Source organism: Pseudopodoces humilis, chromosome 8, assembly GCF_049639895.1.
Source record: "Pseudopodoces humilis isolate 2021_Gansu_Grassland_sample_001 chromosome 8, ASM4963989v1, whole genome shotgun sequence".
In the NCBI taxonomy this organism is placed as follows: domain Eukaryota; kingdom Metazoa; phylum Chordata; class Aves; order Passeriformes; family Paridae; genus Pseudopodoces; species Pseudopodoces humilis.
Genome location: NC_142207.1, coordinates 11,598,479 through 11,620,890, shown reverse-complemented (window position 1 = coordinate 11,620,890; position 22,412 = coordinate 11,598,479). Strand labels below are relative to the sequence as shown.

Here is a 22,412-nt window from a genome sequence, read left to right as displayed (position 1 = left end):
GCATTTCTCGAGGGTCAAACTTTTAAAAGTGCCTGTGTTACTTCAGATCATAAATCCCAGTGTACTGGGTCTGGCTAACAGCATTTGAAAGTGGGTGTTGTGGGTTTCAAAATAGTGTTGACTCTTAGGGCTGGCTTGTCAAGTGCTGGTAATGCAAAGGCTCAATGGGTTTTTCAAACAGGCTAGATCCTATTTAAGGTCAAAGTACTCCAATCTCTGTTGAAACTCGGGACGCTAAAGCCATTTCTAGTAAAGGAGTTAAGTACCTAAAAATTCATAAAGTGGCTGGAGTGGAGTTGAGAAACACAGACATGTTAATGAGGCGGCTTGTGCGTACTTGGAGCCTAATGTGCATGCCCAGGCCATGCAGCTCCTGCAGAATCAATGGGAATGTTTTCTACCCTGTCTTCTCTCTGTTGTAGAAGAATGCACATGGTAAATCTCATGGGAGGATGTGCTATGGAAAAAACATATTCAAGGTTTAGATGATATCAGTTGGCCAGGCTCCACTTCAAGAGCAAGTTTACTGCATTCCTTGCTCTTGCTTTATTGATGTGTATGTGGTTGGGTTTTGATATAATTGCTCATGCTAGCTGATAGTGAACCAGGAGAATGTGAGCCTTTTGATGATTTTTTTAAAGCAGATACTTGTTGGAGTGGAGCATGGTAGGAGCTGTCCTTTTCCACACCCTGGGTAGCAGAAGGACCTGTACCATGGTTTCCTTGCTGCTGAGCACATGCTGTTAGATTAAACGTGAGAATTAGGCTCCATCACTACCTCTTGCCCTTTGTCTGGCTGCAGTGGTGTGCCAGTGTTTCTTTTGCACAGGTGGAGCCTCCTCACTACAGAGGTATTTCTACCTGCACAACTCATTTTATCTCTGTCTTACACCTCTCCCTACTCTGCACACGAGCCAAAGTCACTTACAACAACACCTGGGTGCAGTCAGGCAAGACTGAAAAGATATGTTTGGGCTGTATGAAATGCAGTCACATTCAACTTTTTAAGTCTCTCAGAGAAATAAATGTGTGTTCTTAAATCCTGTAAGGGCCCTTGAGATATTTTTGTTTTGATCCTGTGAAAGCATCCTGGAGAAGAATTTGTCTTACTCCTCTCCTCCTCTTGCCCCTTCACAAGAGGCTTTCCTAGCTTTGTTACAGAGCTACTTACAGGGCTTTAGATTTGCAAATCAGCTGCTGGACATGGTACCTGCTGATTGAATGTTTCATCTGAAAGCCTCTTAAGATCCCAGAGAGTAGCCACACATCCCAAAGTGCCATTGGTAGAGGGAGTCTACCAGAGTGTGGTTAATACATTAAAAATAGGAAAGTTTCAAGCTTACAGCTGCATTAGGGTAAATATCTCAGTGTCTGCTTCCTAGGAAGACCAAATTTTCAAGGAATTAGTAGTGTTTGAAGTGCTGCTCTGAGTAACTGATAACCACTCAGGTCAGACTGTGTTGGTTGTGTTGGTTTGAGAAGACCTTCAGGGAACCAATGATGTTTTCAGTTCTCTGGTCTCTGAAATGAGGCCTCTGCTGCTGTTTCATCCTGATAACAAGGCACACAGTTTGTGATGACATCTTTTGGGGCCAGGGTACAGCATGAGAGTTGGTATATTGTAAGGATCAGGTCAGGGTGAATAATTCTATTTTCTGTAGACCAGCTGGAAGGATTTTGCAGTTGGTTCCCAGGAGAGAAATGATATAGAAGTTACTTCTATTTTTCTCTTTTTTCCTAGTCCTCCAGCCCAACTGATTCTCTGTAAGAAGTATTGCTATGGACAGTGAAGTATCTGTAAAGTTCTATCCAGCACGTTTTAATGCTTCAGTAGTTAGTACCTGTATGTATATTATTTCCTATAGAAGTCTCTAAACAGAGAAATAGTCACAGTGAAACAAGTATCAGCGGAACCCAAAGCACTTCATTCACTTGACAAAATAGTAGATTTCCAAAATCAAATAGATTTCTATCCACTTTGGAAAAGAAATTGTACAGAAACACATAACCAAACCACTTTTCAGGCTAGGTCAGAGAAATTCAAACCCTCACTCAGGACATGAGATGACCAGAATGTAAGAGACTAAAATGCAATTGAGCCAGCTTTTAAGGGCTCCAGAGGATCTTTACAGAGGACAAGTACATTGGACTTTTGGGCTTTAGTGGGTAAAAATGAAAACCACTTTATATTCCTCACCAAAGCATCATCGTGTAGCCTTACCTAGTGAGTCGGAGGGAAAGGCATTCTCCCACACTTCATCCATGTCCTGGGATTGTCTGCTCAAGGCTTGGCTAGGTCTTGACCTCTCTTGGCATGCGAGATCTAAACCTGGTATGACTCCAGACTTCTCTCAACCACGTCTGGTTTGAATCCTGTCAGTGCCCGGATGAGTGTTACCGCAAGAATAAGAATCTCTTCAAAGAGTCATTTGTTTGTTTGTTTGTTTGTTTAAGAGACAACTTCTGCCAAATGTGAAGAAGGTAGAAGCTCTGTGACCTGTAACTTCTTTCCCTTCATGTCCTGATGTGCTGCTGAAGCTCAGGATTCTGTCAACCTGTTTTCTTCCTTGCTTGATCTCTGCAGAGCAGGGTTTGCATTTCTTGTGAGTTATGTGACTCTCTCTGATAAGGATGGATGTTGAGCAGAGATTTGGGCTTGATTTCTGTGCAGATGTCACACTGCTTCAGGTATGTTACTCTGGTGCAGCATATTGGGTGAGTGACCTTTCCCAGGGTGACTCAGTGAGTAAATGGCACAAATTGAGGGACAGAAGATTCTTTAAGATGCCTTACACTGAAGAGTGGCAGATTGAGCACTGGATGCAGTGGTTTCCTATCCCTTCATTTGGTTTTTGACTACGTTGCCAAACTGGACTTTTTCCAGGATCTGGTTTCTGTGATTGACTTCATTACTTTGTGTTTCATAAACCCAACCCTTCCAGCTCTGTGTTCATTGGTGCTTTTCTCCCAGGCAGGGCAATTTTGTGGTTCACACATTCACCAGTAAGATTGCTGCGATATATGAAGTTGCAGTGCAGTTAGGATTTGTGTGTACATGTGGTGTGTGTGTGGTGTCTGCCTTAGCAGTGCAAGGTCTCAATGTAGTCTCCCTCTCCTGCTAACCATCCTCACTGGGTAAAAGCTGGGCTGAAAGTAATCTCCTGGCCTACAGTGCACCATGGTCTGCACTCCTCAATCACATTTGAGATTCAGTTGAAAGAGCCAGCGGTGTCCAGGAGGAAATCTTTGATTAAAATGGAATTGTAGACTTTTAGAAGCTGTTCTTGGAGGCTGAAGGTAGACATGGTGCAGCCCAGCAATCTGGCATCTTGGGAGGTGTTACAAGAGACAAATATGCCTGTAAAAATCCACGGGTACAACAGCCCAAGCTGCATTTGTTATTAATTTTTGACTTATCAAACTTTTGTCTTCCTTCACTGAACAGGAGAATGAGAGCTCTCATGTGGGACTTTTGTAATTAAAAGTTTATCCCCTACCAACAGGTTCTTATAACTTCTTGCACTTACTCTGTCCCTCAGATACTCATGAGTGACCTTAGAACATGGCCTGTGCATTCTTGTACCTTTTTTTTTGTTGGCTAGAAGCTCTTCTGTAGTAGGCACATAGTACCAAATGTGTAGTGCATGCCGGGTAAGAGTAATTATATTGCCATTAGATTATGAACAGCTTTCATGTGATGTGACATGCACAAATAGAATTGTATATATTGGCAGTCCAGATCCAGATAGTTGAATTTCCTTGGTTACTACTAATACTTTAGATTACTTAAACCATAAAATATTTTTTAAATCTACATTATTTTCACCTGTTACATCCTTTGCTTATTTAAACAAATCAAGCAGCTGGTACAGCTAAATAAAAAACCCCAAAACATGCAAAGTGTAGGATCTTAAGTTCTATTTTCAAAGTAAACTCCAAGATAAGAGAATTTCTTATCAACATCCCGTCTACAGCCTTTTCCTGCAATGGAGGTATGTAAGAGCTTATACCCCACTGAAATCAACTTGAGCTGCAAGTGATGGTGCAAAAAAATGACTGTTAGGACTTTCAAAAGCTTCTACCACATGGAAAACCCCACTACTGGGATTTCAGCGCAGCTATGATTGCTAAGCTTGGTTTTTTTGCTATTGAGTTGTCTAAAATGAGCAAAGAAATCCACTGCACCTGAGAAGTTCTGATTTCTCATTTCCAGACCACAGTACAATGGCCCTGTGTTTGCCTTTTCCAAAACCAGAGAGAAATGTTTAAATAACATTTTGTGCTGAATTAATAATACTGATGCGAATGTTTTCATTAAAATTTGAGTATATTTAATATCCCTTCTCTTGAATTTTAAATAGAACCAATACTTGGTGACTTAATTGCCCAGCAATATCTTTTTAGATTTTTGCTTTATGTTAGTAAAATGAGTGTATTTACATAGTTCCAACCTAAGCACATCTTGTTTTACTAATTGCCTCACTTAAAGGGCACACGATGTTAACACCTTTTGGCTTGCCTGAGACTTTACATCATGCTACATGCTGAATCCCATAGTGAACTTTATCCTATGCAAAAGATAAATCATGTTCTCTATCCTTCTTGATAAAACATTCAAGAAAACCCCTCCACAACTCTCAAGTAATTTTAAATTGTCCCCATTGCACGGAGGTTGTGTTCACACTGTGTAGATGACCATCTCAAGAGTCTGGTTGCTGTTGTGGAAAGCAGTGGCTGTAACCTGTGAGTTGAGCACCTGTGGTTGCCCATGCAGCCATCTCTTCCTTGGCTCTGCATAGTTTGAGTGTGCACAAACAGGGCTGGGGGTCTCATTCCTCTCACCACTTAAATACCACATAAGCTGTTTGGTGAGATGCACAAAGGGTGATTTTTGAGATTGTGGAGTGATGAGGATGCTCCTGCTTCTGTCCCTGGATCAGCAGTACAAGAAGCACCAGAACTGTTTGTGTGAGTAGGATGTCTGGGGGCCTCTGCCAGAACTGATGCTGCAAAAAAACCCTGTTTTTCAGGCAGCACCCCAAACCCAGCTGCAGTTCCTTGGAAGGGATTGGCTGTGCCTCTGCCGTTGGAGTATTTAGGAGAGAAACAGCTTCTGTGACTTGGCATCAGCCTGGTGCTTTTGGGAATTAGATGTGACATTTAAGGTCGGGTTGGCGTAACTTAAGGGTCAGCTGAGGACTGGAGGTACTGAACTTCCTACTTTTACCCAGCTGAGCTTAGTGCCCAGTTTTAACCTGAGTTGAAGGAAAGTCTGAGGTATCTGAAATTGATGTGAGGCCCCATGCAGACAGAGAGGCAGGTGAGAGCAGTGGCCAGGAGAAGTGAGGCCATGGCACAGCCCTAAGGGCAGAAGCCACTGGAGGGTGGTGGCATGGTGATGAGCTGTCTGTGCCCAGGCCTCCTGTGCTGCCAGGCTGGTGAGCACCAGACCCGCTGGACACCGAAACAGCCAAAGCAGATACACAGGGCCAGGTTCCTTGGCCTGGAAAGGCTGTGTGCATGTGTACCTCACTCTCCAGCTACAATGACAACGGCTCTTTGAAATGCTTTCCTGCATTTGCATTTACAAAAGCTGGATAAGCCTTTTCAAAAAAAAATCTGATAAGTAGCAGGCAATTGAATTAACCACTGTTGACTGTATTGCTGTCTCTTAACAAACTCCATCTGTATGGTCTCCCTTTGTAGACACAATTTTATAACTTAATTTCCCTACCAAAACATCAGTGTTTACTTAGTAAGAAATCTGTTCTTTGTCAGCTTAAAACAGTGATTTCTTTATTACCACTCTGCGCAAGGAATGACAGCACAGAGTTGGCACTGGAGCAAGTCTGGTTGAGTCTACAGCGTTGTAATGGAAACAGGGTGAACTGAGGGTCAAGTATAATGGGATTTGTATACAGAAATGTGTCTGCATAAGGAATAGCTGCATGAGATAAGAGAATGAAAGATGAGGCCCACAGGTCTCCCGTTGCATGGTGTTGGGAAGGAGGTATTGCTGTAGGTACACAGCAGACACAGGAGATGGGGTTACCTCTGCACCAGTGTAGCAAAGTTCCCTAAATCACATGTGCCCACTTCTGCACCAGCTGGTGTTGGTGGGTGTAGGATGTATTGGGGCGGTCATCAGGGATTACTGTGAGAATGTTTTGTATGTAATTTTTACTGATTTTGGGACGCACAGGATTAGTGAGGGTTTTCAAGCTATTTCAAGCTATTACGGTCTGTGGCCTCCCTAAAAAATTTCAAGCAGAGTTGTTAAACATAGTATAGTGAATTTGGCCTGAATAGCAAGAGGCTTGCAGAGATTTTTTTTTTTACTGTCTTTCACAGCCCTAAAGGAGTTTTTAGTGTTTCCCAAGGGTTTTGCAAACCACAGGTTGAAAAGCACTAGTGTAAACTTTCAGGAGTAAACAGCTGGGGAACGTCAGATCCCTATTCCTTCCTTGATAAATGTGTTATATTTTCCTACGTTGTTGAAAAACTGAAAGAATAGGAGAGCAGCTGTAGTCAATGATACCAACGGATCTGGGAGCAAAGCAGTTCTGCAGGGAAGGTTTTTTTGGGTGGTTACGTGGCAGATGAGATATGAAACACCTCATCTTTTCTTACCATGAGATGATGATTTGGGGGGTGGGGGAAGCATCCTGGCTCCTTTGAAGTATGTTCAAGTTGTACGGTGCAGTGAGCAGTGCTGGGATTTTACCATAGGACTGGGCTTCTGTTTATTGCTTTTACTTTCTCCTGCTTTAGAGCCTTTCTCAGTCTTACATTGCAGGCTAGAGCTGGTAGAGAAAAGACAGTTGTTTGTTACAAGCAATTGGAGAGAGACTCTGCTTTCTCTGAATTATTTGTTTTCAACGTTTCCCTATGAAACATTTAACCCTAGCACGATGCTGTCCAGATTTAAAAAAAAAAAAAATACGTCTCATGCATGTTCATTTTCTTTCTACTGTTAAAAAAACAAACAGAAAGAAAAAAAAAGTGATAGATTAAAAAGAAGAAATTAAAGTTGAAGTGCTGATTTATTGTTAATTCTCTTATTTTGTACAGAAAACTCCAGATACTTCAAAAGAAACGCTTGTTTGGAATGAAAAGGGTTTATTCCCTACAGTCATATCAGTGAAAAACTTTTACCTAGTTCTGCTCTTCACCATATAATTGCTTGCTTTTCAGCATGCTCATTGCAAAGCAAAGGCTGGTTAGATCAGCCAGTCTGCTGGATCAGATCTTACATTACATCTTGAGCTCTTTGAGTGCCATTAGCATTTCCTTTTAGAAGTGAAGAAATATTGACAGTTTGGTAGGTTATCTCGCATTTTACTGCACGTTAGGGCACTTCAAAGTCTTTATGTAGTGATAGGAACTGTCATGAAGTAGATGTGAAAAGGGCCTTTGGTCCAACTAAACCTGTCAGCAAAAAGATTTAGGGCAGATGGTTATTATTAGAAATCAATGTATTTATTATATATTGTTCAGGAATATTTCCCTTTGGAGGTTACTGTGAGTGCTGTTGCTGTTTAAAATGTGTTAAATGCCAGTAAAATTAATTCCTGCAGAAAACCCAGGGAGCCCCAACCAAAAGCTTTGTTATTATGGGAAGGCATGTCTCTTACTCCTTTGTGCTGTGATGCACCAGAGGCAGGTGCACACACAGCACACCAGCAGAGTGTCTGGCATGTGTCTGTGTGTGTGAGAGATGTATTTCTGCACAGCTATCACAATCACCTTTATGTACTGATGGAGCTCCTCTGTCTGCTGTGTCTGGAAAGGCTTTGTAGATATCTGTGCTGTACCTGTTCCATTTTGTTATATTCCCCTTTGTAAACTATGGGGTTTGGTTACTTCCAGTTAGTTATAACAGCTTACTGCTGCTTAGGGGCAAGTGTGTCATCTTTCTAAGGCTTGAACACCAATGGTTTCCCCCTGTACTTTAGAAAAGAGAAGCAGGACATTTCAGAGTTTTGTAATTAATTGGATGTAGGTTTTCCTTCTTTGGGTGTCTTGTTTAGCTATAGGTTTTATGTTGTAGGACCTTGGATTATGAGAAGAGGACATTCCCAACAGAAAAAGAGCATGTTAGCAGAAATATTAATGCTGGAAGTCGTTGTCCTGGAACAAAGATTCATTTTCCATTCACTCTGTGATTTACAGCACATTCCAACCAAGTGATTTGGCTATGGTCTTCTGGCATAACATTGTTTGCCCTTTCCCTGACATTTTGCATATAAAGAAAAGTTATGAGCTTCTTGGGCATTCAAGGTACCAGGAAATGCAGGAGTCTACCTAATTTGTTAACATGAAATTATAGATGTCAGACACAGACTCTGTTAGTTAACGTTGGTTAGAGTAATGCTGCAGCCAGTTGATTGTATTACAGTCATGATGAAGAGGAATGGTCTTTTTTTGCTTTTCTGGGATATGACAGGTATGGAGCCAAGGCAGATTTAAAGTGTAATGAATGAATAAGCATTTTCTGTGGTTTGCCTGACTCTTCCATGAGCTCCATTGCTGTGGTGTTGCTGCCACTGTATTTCTCCTCAGTGGGCTAGTGCTGGCATAACATGGAAACAGACTTTTCCAAAGTAGTATAGCAATTGTCTTTTAAATGCTAAACCCTTCTGTAGCACTTGAATGTTACAACCTTTTAAGGGAGAGAAGCCTCCACCCAAAAGTAGCATAGGAAGAAGACACTGGGAAGGGATTCAAAAACTCAAATTTCTTCCCCACAAACATGCACTTCCATTTGTTTTTCCAAGCCCAATGTCTTCACAGCTACAAGCAAAGTATTCACTTGAAAGTGCTAATATCCTCAACATGTGTCCCAAGGGAAAACAGAGATGCAGAGAAATGGCTGTGTCACATCCGACACATCTCTCTAACACCCATTTCCCGCATCCCCACACCAGTGCTGACTCCCTCGGCTCTCCCTCAGCTCTGTCATCAGGATCTGGTCTGCATCTACACCTCTCCCCATATTTTTCCCCACCGATTCCCACTTGGCTTGCTCCTTCAATCAGCCATGCCACTGCCCAGCCTTTATCCCCTCCCCACCCTGACCCTGCAGCATTTTGACACCCCAGCTCTCAAAATTTGTGACTATTGGAGTCAAGTTCTCACGCCCGGTAGTTTCAACCTGAAGCTCACATGCCTCCAGGTTTGCATTGCTCCTTAGGTTTGCTTCCTTTCACTGGTTCCTGCAGTTCTATCCATGCTTTCCTGTGTGCCTTTTCTCTCACTTTTCTTCCTTCTCTCCCCCTCAGCTACCTTCCTTGAAGTTCCCCTTCTTAAACTATGCTTCTTCTCTGAAGGCTTTCATCATTAATCTCTCAAGAAACTATCTTAGAGCCTCATCTGCTGTGCTTTGATTTATTAGTTGTGCAGTTTTTTTGGCAAGTATCTCATAAGAACTGAGCTGGTCATCCTTCTACCTCCATTCCTAAAGGAAAGCTTGTGTGAAAAGGTGGGCTTTCAGAACTTAAATTAAAAGATCATGTAAGTAAGATAATTGGATTAAAAAAAAAGATATTAGGATCTGAAACAGAATGTTTACTTGCTTTGATGTGCTTTGGGAACATATGTCTGCACAGTGGGTTGTGTGGCTGATTAAGTATAAAACAATCCAAGAAAAAAATCACCACTATTAAGCTTAAATGAAAGGTCTCTCCCTAAGACATTAATTTGATTTGGGTTTGAAGGTCCCGTATCAACCCTAATTTCTACCTTTGATGTCTTGCTTCTTTGTGTGTTGTATAATGGAGGGCAACCTTACTTAAAAAAATTTGCGGTTTTGTTCCATTTTGAAAGCAAATATTGTTATTGTTTTTGTGTTGCAGTTGTGGCTACAAATGTCAGCCAATACTAGACCCTTGTTGTGGTAAATGCAGCACAAATGCAATGAGAAGCCATATGTGGTCAGAAGTGTTTTTAATCTGAGAACCAATTCCTGTGCTCAGGCTCCCAACTTGGCTCCCTCCAAAAGTTGCCCCTGTCCCCACTGAGGCTGCCAATAACCTGTGAGCTTAAAAACATTGTTAACTTATAGTGGAACTTAGATGAAAAAAGTTTCAAGCCCTAAACCGAAATACTTTTGATTTCATTATTAAAAAATCAGGTGAAAATCAGGTGAAATAAAATAGGTTGTTTGATTTGTTTAGATACTTTAAATATAGCATTGAATTCAGATATCTTTGAATCTGGAATTGTCTTTCAAAAGGGAGAATGAAAGATGTTTACCACTGTTTTTTTCTGCTTTTATAACAAAAAAAATTATCTTGTTCTTACCTGGAGCAAGTATTTTAAATTACTCATATGCTAAAAGTAGCATTAATTCTAAGGGATAGGAAAAAATAATGCAAAGAAATTGTACCTGCCTTAGATTATGATACTGTGTAGATGAGAAATATAAGAGTTGTGTTGGAGACCTGTTCTTGATGCTCCTCCCATTGGTGGCTGAGTTTTCTTTGATTTCAGTAGTGCAAGATTAGACCTTAGGCATGACAACTGCCATTGCCAATGGATGTGGAGTGGGATTTTCATAGTGTCTACCTAAATCCTTCTCAAAGCACTGCCCAAACCAGAAATTCACAAAAAAGGGATTTTATATTCAGAGATTTTAATCTGTTCAAGCCCAATGGAATTGCCACAGTTACCTGGTCTGACATCTGCAACACTGGCCATAGGATTCCACTCTTTAATTTCTACACTGGGAGAAATTGCTATTTCCTACTATTAGAACTCCAAACTTTGCAGTGCACTTAAAGACCATATTTTAGAAAAGCATCTAGTGCTGTCGTACAGTCTTGTTGCAATGCTGAATTTACCAATTCCATCCATAAAACCATCTAATGGGAACTTACTGTTGTTGATAAAAATATCTTTTTTAATAGGTATTTTCTATAAGTATTTTTTATTATTATTTTTTATGCTTCCTTTTTTGCTCAAAGACAGGTTTGAGGGGGAAAGAGAAAATATGAACTGAAATGAAACACACCCATTAAATTTCTGCAGAAAAGCTGTAACAATTTTTGTTAAGATTCACAATCTCTGTAACATCTTATAAGTGAATGCATTAATTGCTGAATTAGCGATGGTAGCTCTGATTTTCTCTATAGTCATCTTTGTGAGTATGAAAAAAAAAATATTAACCTTATTTTAGAGCTGAGAAGATACAGGGGAAAAAAAATATTACTTGTGCTGTGCATCCCGATGGAGCAGGGGCTGGGAGTTAGCAGTGATGTCTCTTGAGTCCCCATCTCGATTTCTTTGTAGAGGGACATGTAGGCTGGCTCTCCAAGTTGATAGTCTTATATTCGACCATCAGGTTACTTCACTGGGTAATTATCAGCTTATTGCAGTGCTGGGTGAGCTGGGGAGCGCGAGTGATTCCCCATCGCCTTGTGACCAGGCTGCCCTGCGCCGCTCCTGAGGCACATCCTCTGCTCTCCGAGCTGAAAAAACAGCAGGGAGGGAAATCTTTGTGAATGATCAAATGCCATGTGAATTTGATAGTCGTGGCCCAGGTTTGACCTCTGGAATTTACCTTATTTTGAGGGACCTCGAGGGGTTTGATCCTCAGGGTACCGGCACAACTGTTGCGACCTCTCGCCCTTCCTGTTGTAAGGGACTTTAAATCAGAAATAAACAGAGGTGAAGCTGAGGGGCTGGTGAGAGCTGTTTAGACTGAATCATTTAGCATGAATCCTGGGGCACTTTAGGTTTCCTGTTGAATACAGCTTTGGCATCCCATCCATATAGTGTCTGCCATGAGAGCACTCCATTTTTCAGTCATCTATATGGCTTTCCTCCATCTCCTTCAGACAAAGGTGGTGTTCTGGGTACACAGAACTTGGAAAAACAGGCTAGGAAGTTTTATGTAAAACAAAACAAAAGGGGTTTTATGTGGGGTTTAAAAAGGATTGTTGGCTTTAAAAGTTTGGTTTTTTTAATAACAAAACTACCAGGGTATGGTACCCCTCCCCATGAGTAGTTCTGTTCCTTGCCTTTATGTCTGTTTAGCAGCTATACATTTCTTTATTGTAAAGCTAAACAATTGCCTTCAAGTGTCCATATTCCATTAAGCATATGAAAAAGTATTCAGCCCGTTGTTTTCTGCAGAATGAATTTATTTGTCACATAAGTATTAATTTAGACTAGTCATGGAACATTAGTGCTTGGTAATTGTCCGCATTTTTCTGGGGTTTGTTTAACTGATGGAGATTATTTCAGAAATGTGCGACTTCTTTAACTGTTACATTCATTGCTGAGTGCCCCTTGCAGAGGCTGCAGACTCACAGCAGTGGCGGGATGTTGTCTCATCTTGGCCACACGAGATTTTAGGATTGCTGATGCATGTCCACTGAGGGAGAGCGGGAAAAATTACCGCAAGGCCCTTTTCATAGCAGCCAGCACTGGTTTTGCCAGTTCCTGGGGTTTTCCCTTCCCAGGAGCCCAGCCCAGTTCCTTAGAGAGGATGCTGCTCCTCTGCAGTGGGACCACAAGGGTTCTTTCTCAGCACTGCATCCAGCAGCAGCATCAAAGACAAGCACTTGCCAGGCTCCAAGGCACACACAGGAGAATGGTGCTCTGCCTCACTGAAAACCGTGGGCTGAGGTTTCTTTGCCTTGGTTTTCAAAGGAAACTGCCAGCTCCTTCTCCCAGACTTTGGGATGAGACTGCAGAGCTTCAGATGTGCTGTCACTCCTTTCAGCAAAACCCAAGAGCCAAGAAAATTAAGCAGATCTCTTTTCCCCAGTGAAGGACTGTTAGAGAGTGACCAGCTCCTGGCAAACCACCAGAAGTCTCCCAGTGTCCCACAGGCAGTGTGTGTCTTGTCTCAGATGCTGGTATCCCTCCTCTTGCTGATTGTGTTCCTGTGCTGTCACATGTTATCGCTGCCCCACAGTTCTGCTCTGTAGGAGGCTAAAGCCAGGTAAATTGTGTCAGGATTTCTGCTCTCCCAGAGATCATCCACTGCACTGCTGAAAGACTTGCTCTGTAAAGCCTTTAGGAGCTTGTATACCCCCAGCATCACCATGAGGCCATGGAGCCCTTAGGTGGCACCAGGTAATGTCTCCCACACCTCAGTGTCTCCCTCTGTTAAAGAGCAGCAAAGGAAAAGCCACTCCTGGGTGGGGGAGGAAATGACTCCAGGCTCACGTGCTTTGTCAGATATGCAAATTGCTCTACAAGTCCTGAGCATTAATTATAGAGCCTAAGCTTCTCGCTGGAGCCGCAGGGAAAACAGGCCCCTGGCTCACATTAAATTTAATGGCGTTTGGACACCCAATTCCCTTAGCCCATTTGAAAACCAGAATCCCACTTTATCCAGATATATATGTGGTCAGGTGAAATCCCTCATCCCACTGCAGACAGCAACATTTTTACAGCATTGCATTCAGTAAAGTCAGGAGCTCTCCCTCACGTAGTGGGGTGTTTTCCTCATGCTGTCTGGGGGATCCAGGAAAGAAGCGGGGAGAGACGTGGATAGCATGGTCTGGACAGGGAGCTCTATGGACAGGCTGAAGAAAGCAGCTCTGGCACCATGGTTTCACTGCGGGCTGGTTCACCAGACCAAGCTGAAGGCTGTCCCACTGCAGGGTCTGGGGCATGGGCAATGAGGAGCCCTGAATGCCCTGGATGTGAGCTGGACATGGGGACAGAGCTGCCTTCCCCCAGCACTGCTTCATCTCTCATCCGCTGCCTCCAAAGAGCAGGATGTGATGGCTCTCCTCTGCAAGGAGCAGACCTGTGAGGATACAGCTGCCTCTCACTGTGTAGTTGTAATGCCAATGCAATGGCTCAGTGTGGGATGAAGTCAGAAATAATGCAAATGGGAAAAAAAGTGGGGAAAAGAAGCAAACCTTTGGGAAGTTAGGAGTAGAGGATGCCCCTGGCTGAGTGAGTTGTTCTTAGTAGGCAGCTCCTGGAAGCTACGTTATTTTGCGACACGCTTCACTGTGGGATGTTGTTTTGCTAGAATTGTAGGTGTATGACAGTGAGAGGTGATCCCTGCCTGGGAGGGCTCACAGGAGCCAGACCTTGATGGGAGTATGGCTGTCCTAGTCCACAGACGGACCAGTGAGCAAGGGCAGAGCCATAAGGAGCTGCCTGTTCTCTAGCCCAGTCTTTGTGCACAGGGCCAACCTCATGTTCAAACACCAGCTGCGTTTCCAGCTGCATGCATTTTGGGGAAATTCTTGATCTTTTTCCCAGTGTTACCTCTTTGTTCAGGGTGGAGTTTTCCTATTCTGAGGGACTCCAGCATTTCTGCCTAATTTAGCACAGAGAAAATGAACAGCAAACCCTTCATATTGTTATATGCATTTTAGATGTCGGCCTCACAGTTTGATCAGCAGAGGCTCCAAAGGCTCGTAAACCTGGTAATACATAGTTCCAGGACTGCATCAAAGAAGTTCACAACCCTTTTGGGAGAAGCTGTGAGTACTGATGAAAGAGGGAACTTATTGTATATGTAAGAAAACTTCTTTCATGGCTTATGTATTAAGGCAGGCTCTGTGGCCCAGGGAAGATTGGGGCTGCTTTTAATTTACATCGCCCCTCACTTATATTAAGTCTTCGTCAGAAGAAAAATTAGTCAGATGTTTTCTTAATGACATCATTTTTTTTAATCCTGTTTCATTTTTTCCAGATGAGGTGGTGGAGATTATTAGAAATGAATTGAAACTAAATCTGGAACAGAGACTTTGATTCACTTCTCCCTCCTCCCCGGTAGAAATAAATTGGTCGGCTCCGTGCTCGGATGCCTTTATTAGCAGCCTCGACAGAAACCAGCCCCAGCGGCCTCAGCTGCAGCTTCCTGAGCCTGCCGCCGCCACGGCTGACGTCATGGCGAGAGGCACCAGAGAGTGACTTTGGTCACCCCATAATTTTGGTAATGGAAGGCCATGGCAACACAGGTGGGGAGGTTATGAGGTCTGAAATAGCCATGCCATCATCAGTTTGTCTTTCAGTGTCATAAAAGAAAACAGGGTCGATGCTTGTGGGTGTTCCTCTGGCAAAACCCCAACCTGGGTCTGGTGAGCCACCTGTTTCGGTGGCTGTGTATCTCCACAGAGCCTTTATGTGTGATGGGTTTTCACTGCCTGGTCTTTCACACCACCGAGCCACAGAGTGTATTGCTACAGAAAAGTACTTTGAACTATAAATATTTCAGAAAGCATTTAATTTACTACCCATCAGCAGAAAGTGTTCAAAAAGCCACAAGGTTTACTAATTTATCAGAAAGACAGAGAAACACACAGAAGATCAAACAAAGACAAACATGCTCGTTAAACTGCTGAGTAAGTCTGCAAAGCTTATATTACATTTCTGTGTGGTTTTGTTGATATGCAAGTATTACACATAAATTAAAATGCACCTGAAATGTTGATAAGGCAGGGTGGGACTGAGATCCTGAGGTGCTGGTGGCATGTTGAAACTGCTCAGACCATCGTGTTTGTGGTTGTCTGTGTATGGAGAGACAGATCTTACATGCGCTCACTAATGGCATATTTGGATAGTCTCAGTGAAGGGCCTTTGTAGTACCCTCCCTTAGATCATCCCACATCCCAGATTCCTGACCTCCAAATCCCTGTTGTCTTCTGTGCTCAGGGTGCAGCCTCATGGGGTGCACATCCATCTCCCTCAGCTTTGCTAGAGCACCCAGTCAGGGATGAATGCTGTCCCTGCTGTGACCTGTGTGTCAACACCAGCTCAGCTTCTAGCAGTCTGTGACTGCAGAGAGAGCTAATACAAAGCAGATTTTGCTCTTTTGTTTTGCCCAATGACAGCTCTCCCTCCTTTGGTGTCTAGCTCAGATTTTCTGCTTCTCAGGTCAGGGTGAGTAGCTTTCTCTCCTTTGTACCCTCTGTGGTTTGTCTAAGAGGCTGAAGGGTAGAGTAGGGCATGTGTCTGGGAGAAGTCTGCAGACTTTCTCTTCCATCCTTGTTCACCCTTCAAAAAACTGCTTAAGCACGCAGTGAAACATGCATGTGACTTTTTTTTGTTACCTGTGGAATCCCTCAGCATTTACCGACTTTATTCTCAGGTGGCACTTGGCCTGAGGAAGATCTGAGGGATTTAGGAGAGGCGGCCCCCAGAAAGCATGCAGTAAAACCTCCCATGAACTTTTGCCCTCTGAACCGTACCACCAGCCTGTCAAGGAGGTTTGTGCTGGCCATGATGGACGCAGGAGGTGGGGCTGCTGCCCCGGCACGGGCCAAGCCACGCATGCTGGGCTGAGGAAAGCGCAGCTCAAGATCACATAAGTTCTCCATGCAACATTTCCATCCTTGCACAGACTGCCCTGTCAAAGGGCTTTCTGCACGTGTCAGCACTAAACATTTGGATATCCAAGGGCAGTGAGGAGCTTGCAAAACCTCAGGTTTGCCTCAGATATCATTGTGTGTCCAGACTCCCTGTGCAAGGAGATGGGGTGGGATCTCTAGCACAGCGTGTGTTCCATTCCTCCTCTATGTACAGACACTGCCTAAAGCAGCTTGTGCCCCTTCCCACAGCAGCCCAGTTGGGGTTGCTGCACAATACATATTTAGTGCAAAATACAAATACATATTTGCGCAAATACATATTTAGTGCAATAGTGGTGCATGTCCACAGGAAGCTTGGGAACTTCAGACTCTGCGTATGCCAAGAGGAGCGGATTGTCCCGCTGTGAACTCCTCTCTTGTGGAGGTAGCGGTGGTGAGGCAGGACAGAGAAGGGTGACAAGCGGTTGTGCCTGCTCTGGGTGGCTGTGAGTGACGGTGTGTCTCTTGTTTTCCTTCCCAGGCCTCCTCCTCTGAGTGGCAGCCCCGTCATCTCCGACATCTCCCTCATCCGCCTGTCTCCGCACCCTGCTGGGCCTGGCGAGTCGCCCTTCAGCCCGCCACACCCCTACGTGGCACCCCACATGGAGCACTACCTCCGCTCTGTGCACAGCAGCCCCACGCTCTCCGTCATCTCTGCTGCCAGGGGCCTCAGTCCCGCCGACGGTAAGACACTGTGCTACTGGAACTGCAGCAATTTTGTAGCTCACCAGGACTGAAATTCCCTAAAACCCGGGGATTTACAGCTGCAAAGACTCCGCAGCTGCTCTCTGAAGTGGGAGAGCTGTCTCCTTTTCTTTTTGTTGGGTTTTTTTTTTCCCCTTTAACTACACATTTGTTTTGCATCATCGCACTGAGAAAGCAGAGCGTGAGAATAGCTATTGCTGCTGGATCATATTATAAATATTTTGCTTTAAGTATGTTCCTTTCTGCAGTGCTCTTTTAGGAGCTTCCCTGTTCTTATGTCTGTACTAGGACCCAGCTTTCCCTAGAGAGGGTCACAGTTGTTCTGGCTGCCTGGCCTGGCTGAGACTGATGTTGGAGAGGAGGCAATGCCAGCTAGGTTATCCCCTTTTTGCCTTTGTGTCTGGGTCAGCGTCACTCCTGAGTGAAGGCAAGGGGCCATCATTTCTTCCTCCTTACTCCTGAGCTGCCCTGCAGCAGCCTTCAGGGAAGGCGAGGATGTGTGGGAAGTTGGGTGCTGGGTGCTCTGAGCCCTATCAGACCCCATGTTGGGTAGCTGGGGAAGAAGCCATCCAACAGGGAAAGGGGAAAATGCACAATAGTGCTTCCACCTGGCAAGGTGTAAGTCATGCCTTACTTTGTCAGAAGAGTTGCGGGTGGCTGGCTCAGTGCCCTGGGAATATCTGGGGTCCTGGTCTCTGCATGTCCAGCAAACCCCAACATCCCTCGGCTCCCAGGCTGCTGCAGGGGCCAGCGGCCCTTCAACACTGCGAAGTGCACCAGAGAGCAACAAGGCCCCTGGATTAGTGTCTGGCAGCATAAAACTATCTTGTATGGCTTAAACAACATAACTAGAGTGATGGGGACATGCATATGTCTTCTTCCCTCCCCCTGAAACGTCATCCAAACTCTCAGGCACCCGCCAGAGAGAGGCCTGATGGCTTGTGTGTGTGTGTGTGTGTGTGTGTGTTCTGCCCTGTCCTCTCCTTCCAAAACCAGTTTCATTGTTTGCTGTGGAAGAAAGGCATTGTGTTTTGGGTTGCTTTTCTTTTCCTCCTTTTTTTTCCTTTTTTTTTTTTCCCCCCTTGTTTAAGGTGGTGGTAAATAAGTTAATGGGGCAAGCGGGTGGGGAGGCAGGTTTGAAAAATTACAGCTGGGAGAAAGTGAGTGTAATTGGCTTTGGCAGCCAAAATGGTTTTATGCTGCCAGACACTAAACCTAGCTCTATGCATTAGACCTTGGCTTTAATTTCCTCACGCTGCTATCGGGAACTGGGCTGCATTTGTCTTTCCTTCCTAATAGGCAGGGATGTTAATGCTGACAGGGTTACTGCTGTCGGCAGCCTGGGCCCTTTCCCCCCCTCCCAGGGGTGCTGGCTGCGTCCGAACGGGAGGATTATTAGAAGGGGGAACGAGAGATTGTTTATAAATTTGCGGAAATGGAGGAATGCAGAGGCCCCAGCCTGGTCTCCTTTGTCCACAGAAGCACGCCCAAGCGCGCGTCACGCGCGCCCTACACGGAGCCGTGCGGCTGGGGCTGGCGGGGGGCGTGGGGGGAGAGACGGGGCCTCCAACGTCAGCTCTGAGGTCTAACACTGCACTGGGAACCTTCTCCCCATGTTTCTTTCCTCGCCTGCGGCTCCAACAGTGGCTCATGAGCACCTGAAGGAACGAGGCCTCTTCGGGCTGCCCCCGCCACCACCGGGGGCCAACCCTGCTGACTACTACCACCAAATGACGCTGATGGCCGGCCACCCAAACCCCTATGGAGACCTCCTCATGCAGGGCGGGGGAGCAGCCAGCACAGCCCACCTCCACGATTACCTCAGCCCCGTTGATGGTAAGTAGCAGCTTGGATTCTTCCTGGCACAGCTGAAATTTTGGGGTAGATGGATGGGACTGCCCTCCAGGTGGAAGTTGTTGTATGTGGTCACTCTGCCCTGCTGGAACCTTTGGGTGCTGCACTTCAATTTTTGGCTTAAAAGGTCACTTCCTTCCATAGAAATATATAAAATATATATAACTTAAAATATGTACATCTTGGTCTCTTAGAGATGATGGCATGGCTGCAGTATGGGTAGGAGATGGGCTGGTCCAGCGAGCTGGGCATTACTGCTGTCCTGCTGCATTGACCATGGGTGACCAAAGTGTGTCTGGGGACCAGCTTTATCTCTAGCTCCCCATCCCACCCCATGTTTTCCCTGCTTGGTGTCTGGGGTGAAGGCTGTGTCCATACAAAGCTGTGCTAGGCACAGTGGACTTCTCATCTTGGCTGGGACCTCTCAGGTCCACAAGGAGAGACAATATCTGAATGGGGAGACACAGTGGAAAGAATATAGTAGTACTTTGTGCAAGGAAATAAAGCAGCAATGTGGTATTTGTGATAGTACTGGGTGTTATAAACCCAGAAAGCTCTCGTTTCTAGCTAAATGAAGAAGAAATAGAATCATGTTAGGCACTGCGGTGCTGAGTCACCCCTGTGGCCTGACTGCTGCCCTGGGAAGAATCTACCTGGAAGCATATATGAAGTCCAAATGATTTTTAGAGCTCTTAGAAATGTCTTTCACTTCATGCTACATCTTGCAAGAGCTGGGGTTGTACAGATACTACAGAGGGCAGTTTGGGGATTGTTTCTGCTGCAAAAGGGAGAAGTCTCTGTTCAACTTTCAGATTCAGCATCTGTTTCCTGGGATGTCTTTGGATTTGCCTGTGGACCATTGTAATTTTTGGAGTGGAGATCTGCATCGTTTCATTATCGCTTCAAAGTTTCTGTTGTTGAGCTTTTAAGATTAAAGACTTTATGGTCTTGCTTCATAAAGTGACTGGTTTAAAATTATAGAAGCTGTTCTGACTGTTCACTGATGGAAGTTTACAGATACTTCTAATGGAAAAACAGTTTCTCATCTGTGGCTGCTGTGGAAGTTTTACCTGAACACTCATTTTGTGCTGCCAAGTCCTAGATTAATTTGGAACCTGGATCCCAGTCTGAGAGAGAGCACAAGCTCCTTGGTACCATCCCGCACTCTAACAACCAAAATATATCCCAGGCTTCTCTGCTACAAAGCAGCTGGTCAGTAAGACTGCTCTGTCTTCTCTCCCAAGGGTTAATGCCTGTGGTTATAGCAGATGGGCGCAAACGAGTCCTTCCAAGTTCTCCTCGGGCTCATGAATAAGACTCCTTCCTCCTTGCCTCCTTATTAGTCCATCTCTGACCAGCATTGCCTCACTGAAGTGCCAGATAAACAACCAGTGAGGGAAGCAAACAACTGTTCTCATGGTGGTATGGGCTGGCTCCCAGCACACCAAAACGCTCATCCCCTGGTTTGCTGAAGATCAATCTTTATCCGAGATACTGAGATACTCCCCTTGGCAGAAGACTCTCAGACTGTTTGCCTTCTCCTGAAAACAGCTCTACAGAGAATCATGTATCACAGGTCTCAGTTTTACACAGCCAAGCTCGTAACCATGATTCACTGCAGAGCCAGGGTTCACCAAGCATTTATTATGATCTTTTGGAAAAGCTTTGTTGGTGATTAACTGGAAAGCCTTTTCTGGGCCTTCACGTGTTCCGCATGAGATGGAAACTTTCAAACATTACGAGAATGTGACACGAGACACTACTTTTTAAGAATGCATAAAGGAGCACCAGTCCCGTACCAGTCTCTGGTCCACGTGCCTGGGTTTATCCATCACCCAAGAAAAGAGAGAATTGCACTTTATTAAGGGAAAGAGTGAAATGGATGGCTCTGAAATGCTGGATGAGGAGACAGTGTCTCATTCTCTTTTTAGAAAGTTATTTCAAAAATTTAAATCAGCAGGGCCTAAGTAAATAGTTGAACAGATAATTTAATAAAGCATCCTCTTATGGTGTTTTTCTGAGACAAGAATATCAGTAGCACGCATAAACCCTCAGTGAGTCACCACCTCACTGCATCTGTCAGAGAGACCTCTTCTTCCCAGGGAGCCCGGGAACATAGAAACTTTACGAGAATCAGTTTGCTGAAAATGCAGGTAGCTCTTGTTAAACCACATGCAGCGCCATCATTCATCTGTGATAACACTGGCACTTGCAAAAGGAAGAGCAGGAGATAAGCATATATTAAATCTGGCCTATTCAGTGTCACATCACTTCCAAACATCCGCAGGTTGGGCCACGGGAGCTGTGGACACTGAGTATGGGGTAGTTCTTCCACAGAGACATACCTGCGCCTTTCTAGTTCCTGTAATTGCATTTCCTGGAGAATTTCTCAGTGCCTTCATGTTTTTTTGTCAGTGTTTTTCACTTCATCACATGTCTAAGGTCAGGAAAAGTAACAGGATATAAATGTTGGCTGGAGCTTGTTGGTGCCAGCACTGTTTCAGGTCTGCTGAGTGTTCACATGGTGACTGAACTGGGCTGCCCAGAGCTGCACCTCTGCTGGGTTTTCAGTGTGTAGCTAGAAGTAGTTAAAGCACTAAAGTAGACCAGATTTAAGTTTTATGTACCAGACTGCTGTGGTGTTCAGGCCAGTTCCAGTGGAGACTAAAGAGCCCTTCAGTTAGTTCTCCTGTTCCATTTCCTCATCCAAACAGGGACTCAAAATCCAAGAGTGGAATTTGAATCCAGGCTTAATCTCATTTTATGAAAAGTCTATACTTTCAAATCAAAAGTTAATCACTTTCCAATATCACAACATTGCTGATGGGGTATGTTTAAGACTATCTACAGGTTCTATTCACCAGATCAAAGCAATCTTTTGCATTTCTTTTTTAGTAGTGCTACATGGTGGGCTATTCCAGGTGACAGAGTGGTTGTGCAGGAGCATCCCTGGGGCAGGAAAGACTGGTGGGGAGCACAGTGACCCTGGAGAAGGCTACCACTTTCCAGCTGCTTTTCCTGTAGGCACAGGGCTTCCTGTGATTGCACTCAGCCCTTCAGGACGAGCCATTTTCTCTGAAGAGGAGTCCAGCCACACCGTCTCAATGCTGCTGCTGCTGTTATAGTCCTGTATATCCAGCAGATATACACCAGCAGATCTCAAAGTGCTGTAAAAAGCAAAGCTATTTCATCACAGGAGACCACAAAGAAAAGGGAGATCAGTGAGTGGAGTAGTGGCAGCTTCAGGAACAAGATCCAGATCTTTAGAATAAGATTCTTATGGCCAGGGTGGAAATCAGAGATCATCTTTAAATCCATCACTTTGCAGAGCTTTGAGAGTGTGATTGGGTTGTGCATGCTCAGTATGGGAATAGGAAAAAACCATCTTGAGTGCAAATTAGGTCCAAGGTAGTCCCTCATGTCAGGAAGGCTATACAGATGTGTTTGTGCAACAGTTACAATAGCAGGGATGATCCTACAGTGCTGTCATTGCATTTTGTCCAGTTCTGAAGCAAGAGGGAGATCCCT

The 22,412-nt window shown here is 44.5% G+C and overlaps 1 protein-coding gene across 2 annotated transcripts in view; it reads left to right on the top strand.

Moving 5' to 3' along the window:
• The window catches only part of GLI2 (GLI family zinc finger 2), a 204,798-nt gene that overhangs the window by 146,242 nt on the left and 36,144 nt on the right, over positions 1-22,412 (top strand). For both annotated transcript variants that reach the window (XM_088059036.1, XM_005519663.3), the window contains 2 exons: positions 16,807-17,009; positions 18,675-18,866. In XM_088059036.1, the coding sequence (XP_087915162.1) occupies positions 16,807-17,009; positions 18,675-18,866 (395 nt within the window). The remainder of the gene's footprint in view (positions 1-16,806; positions 17,010-18,674; positions 18,867-22,412) is intronic.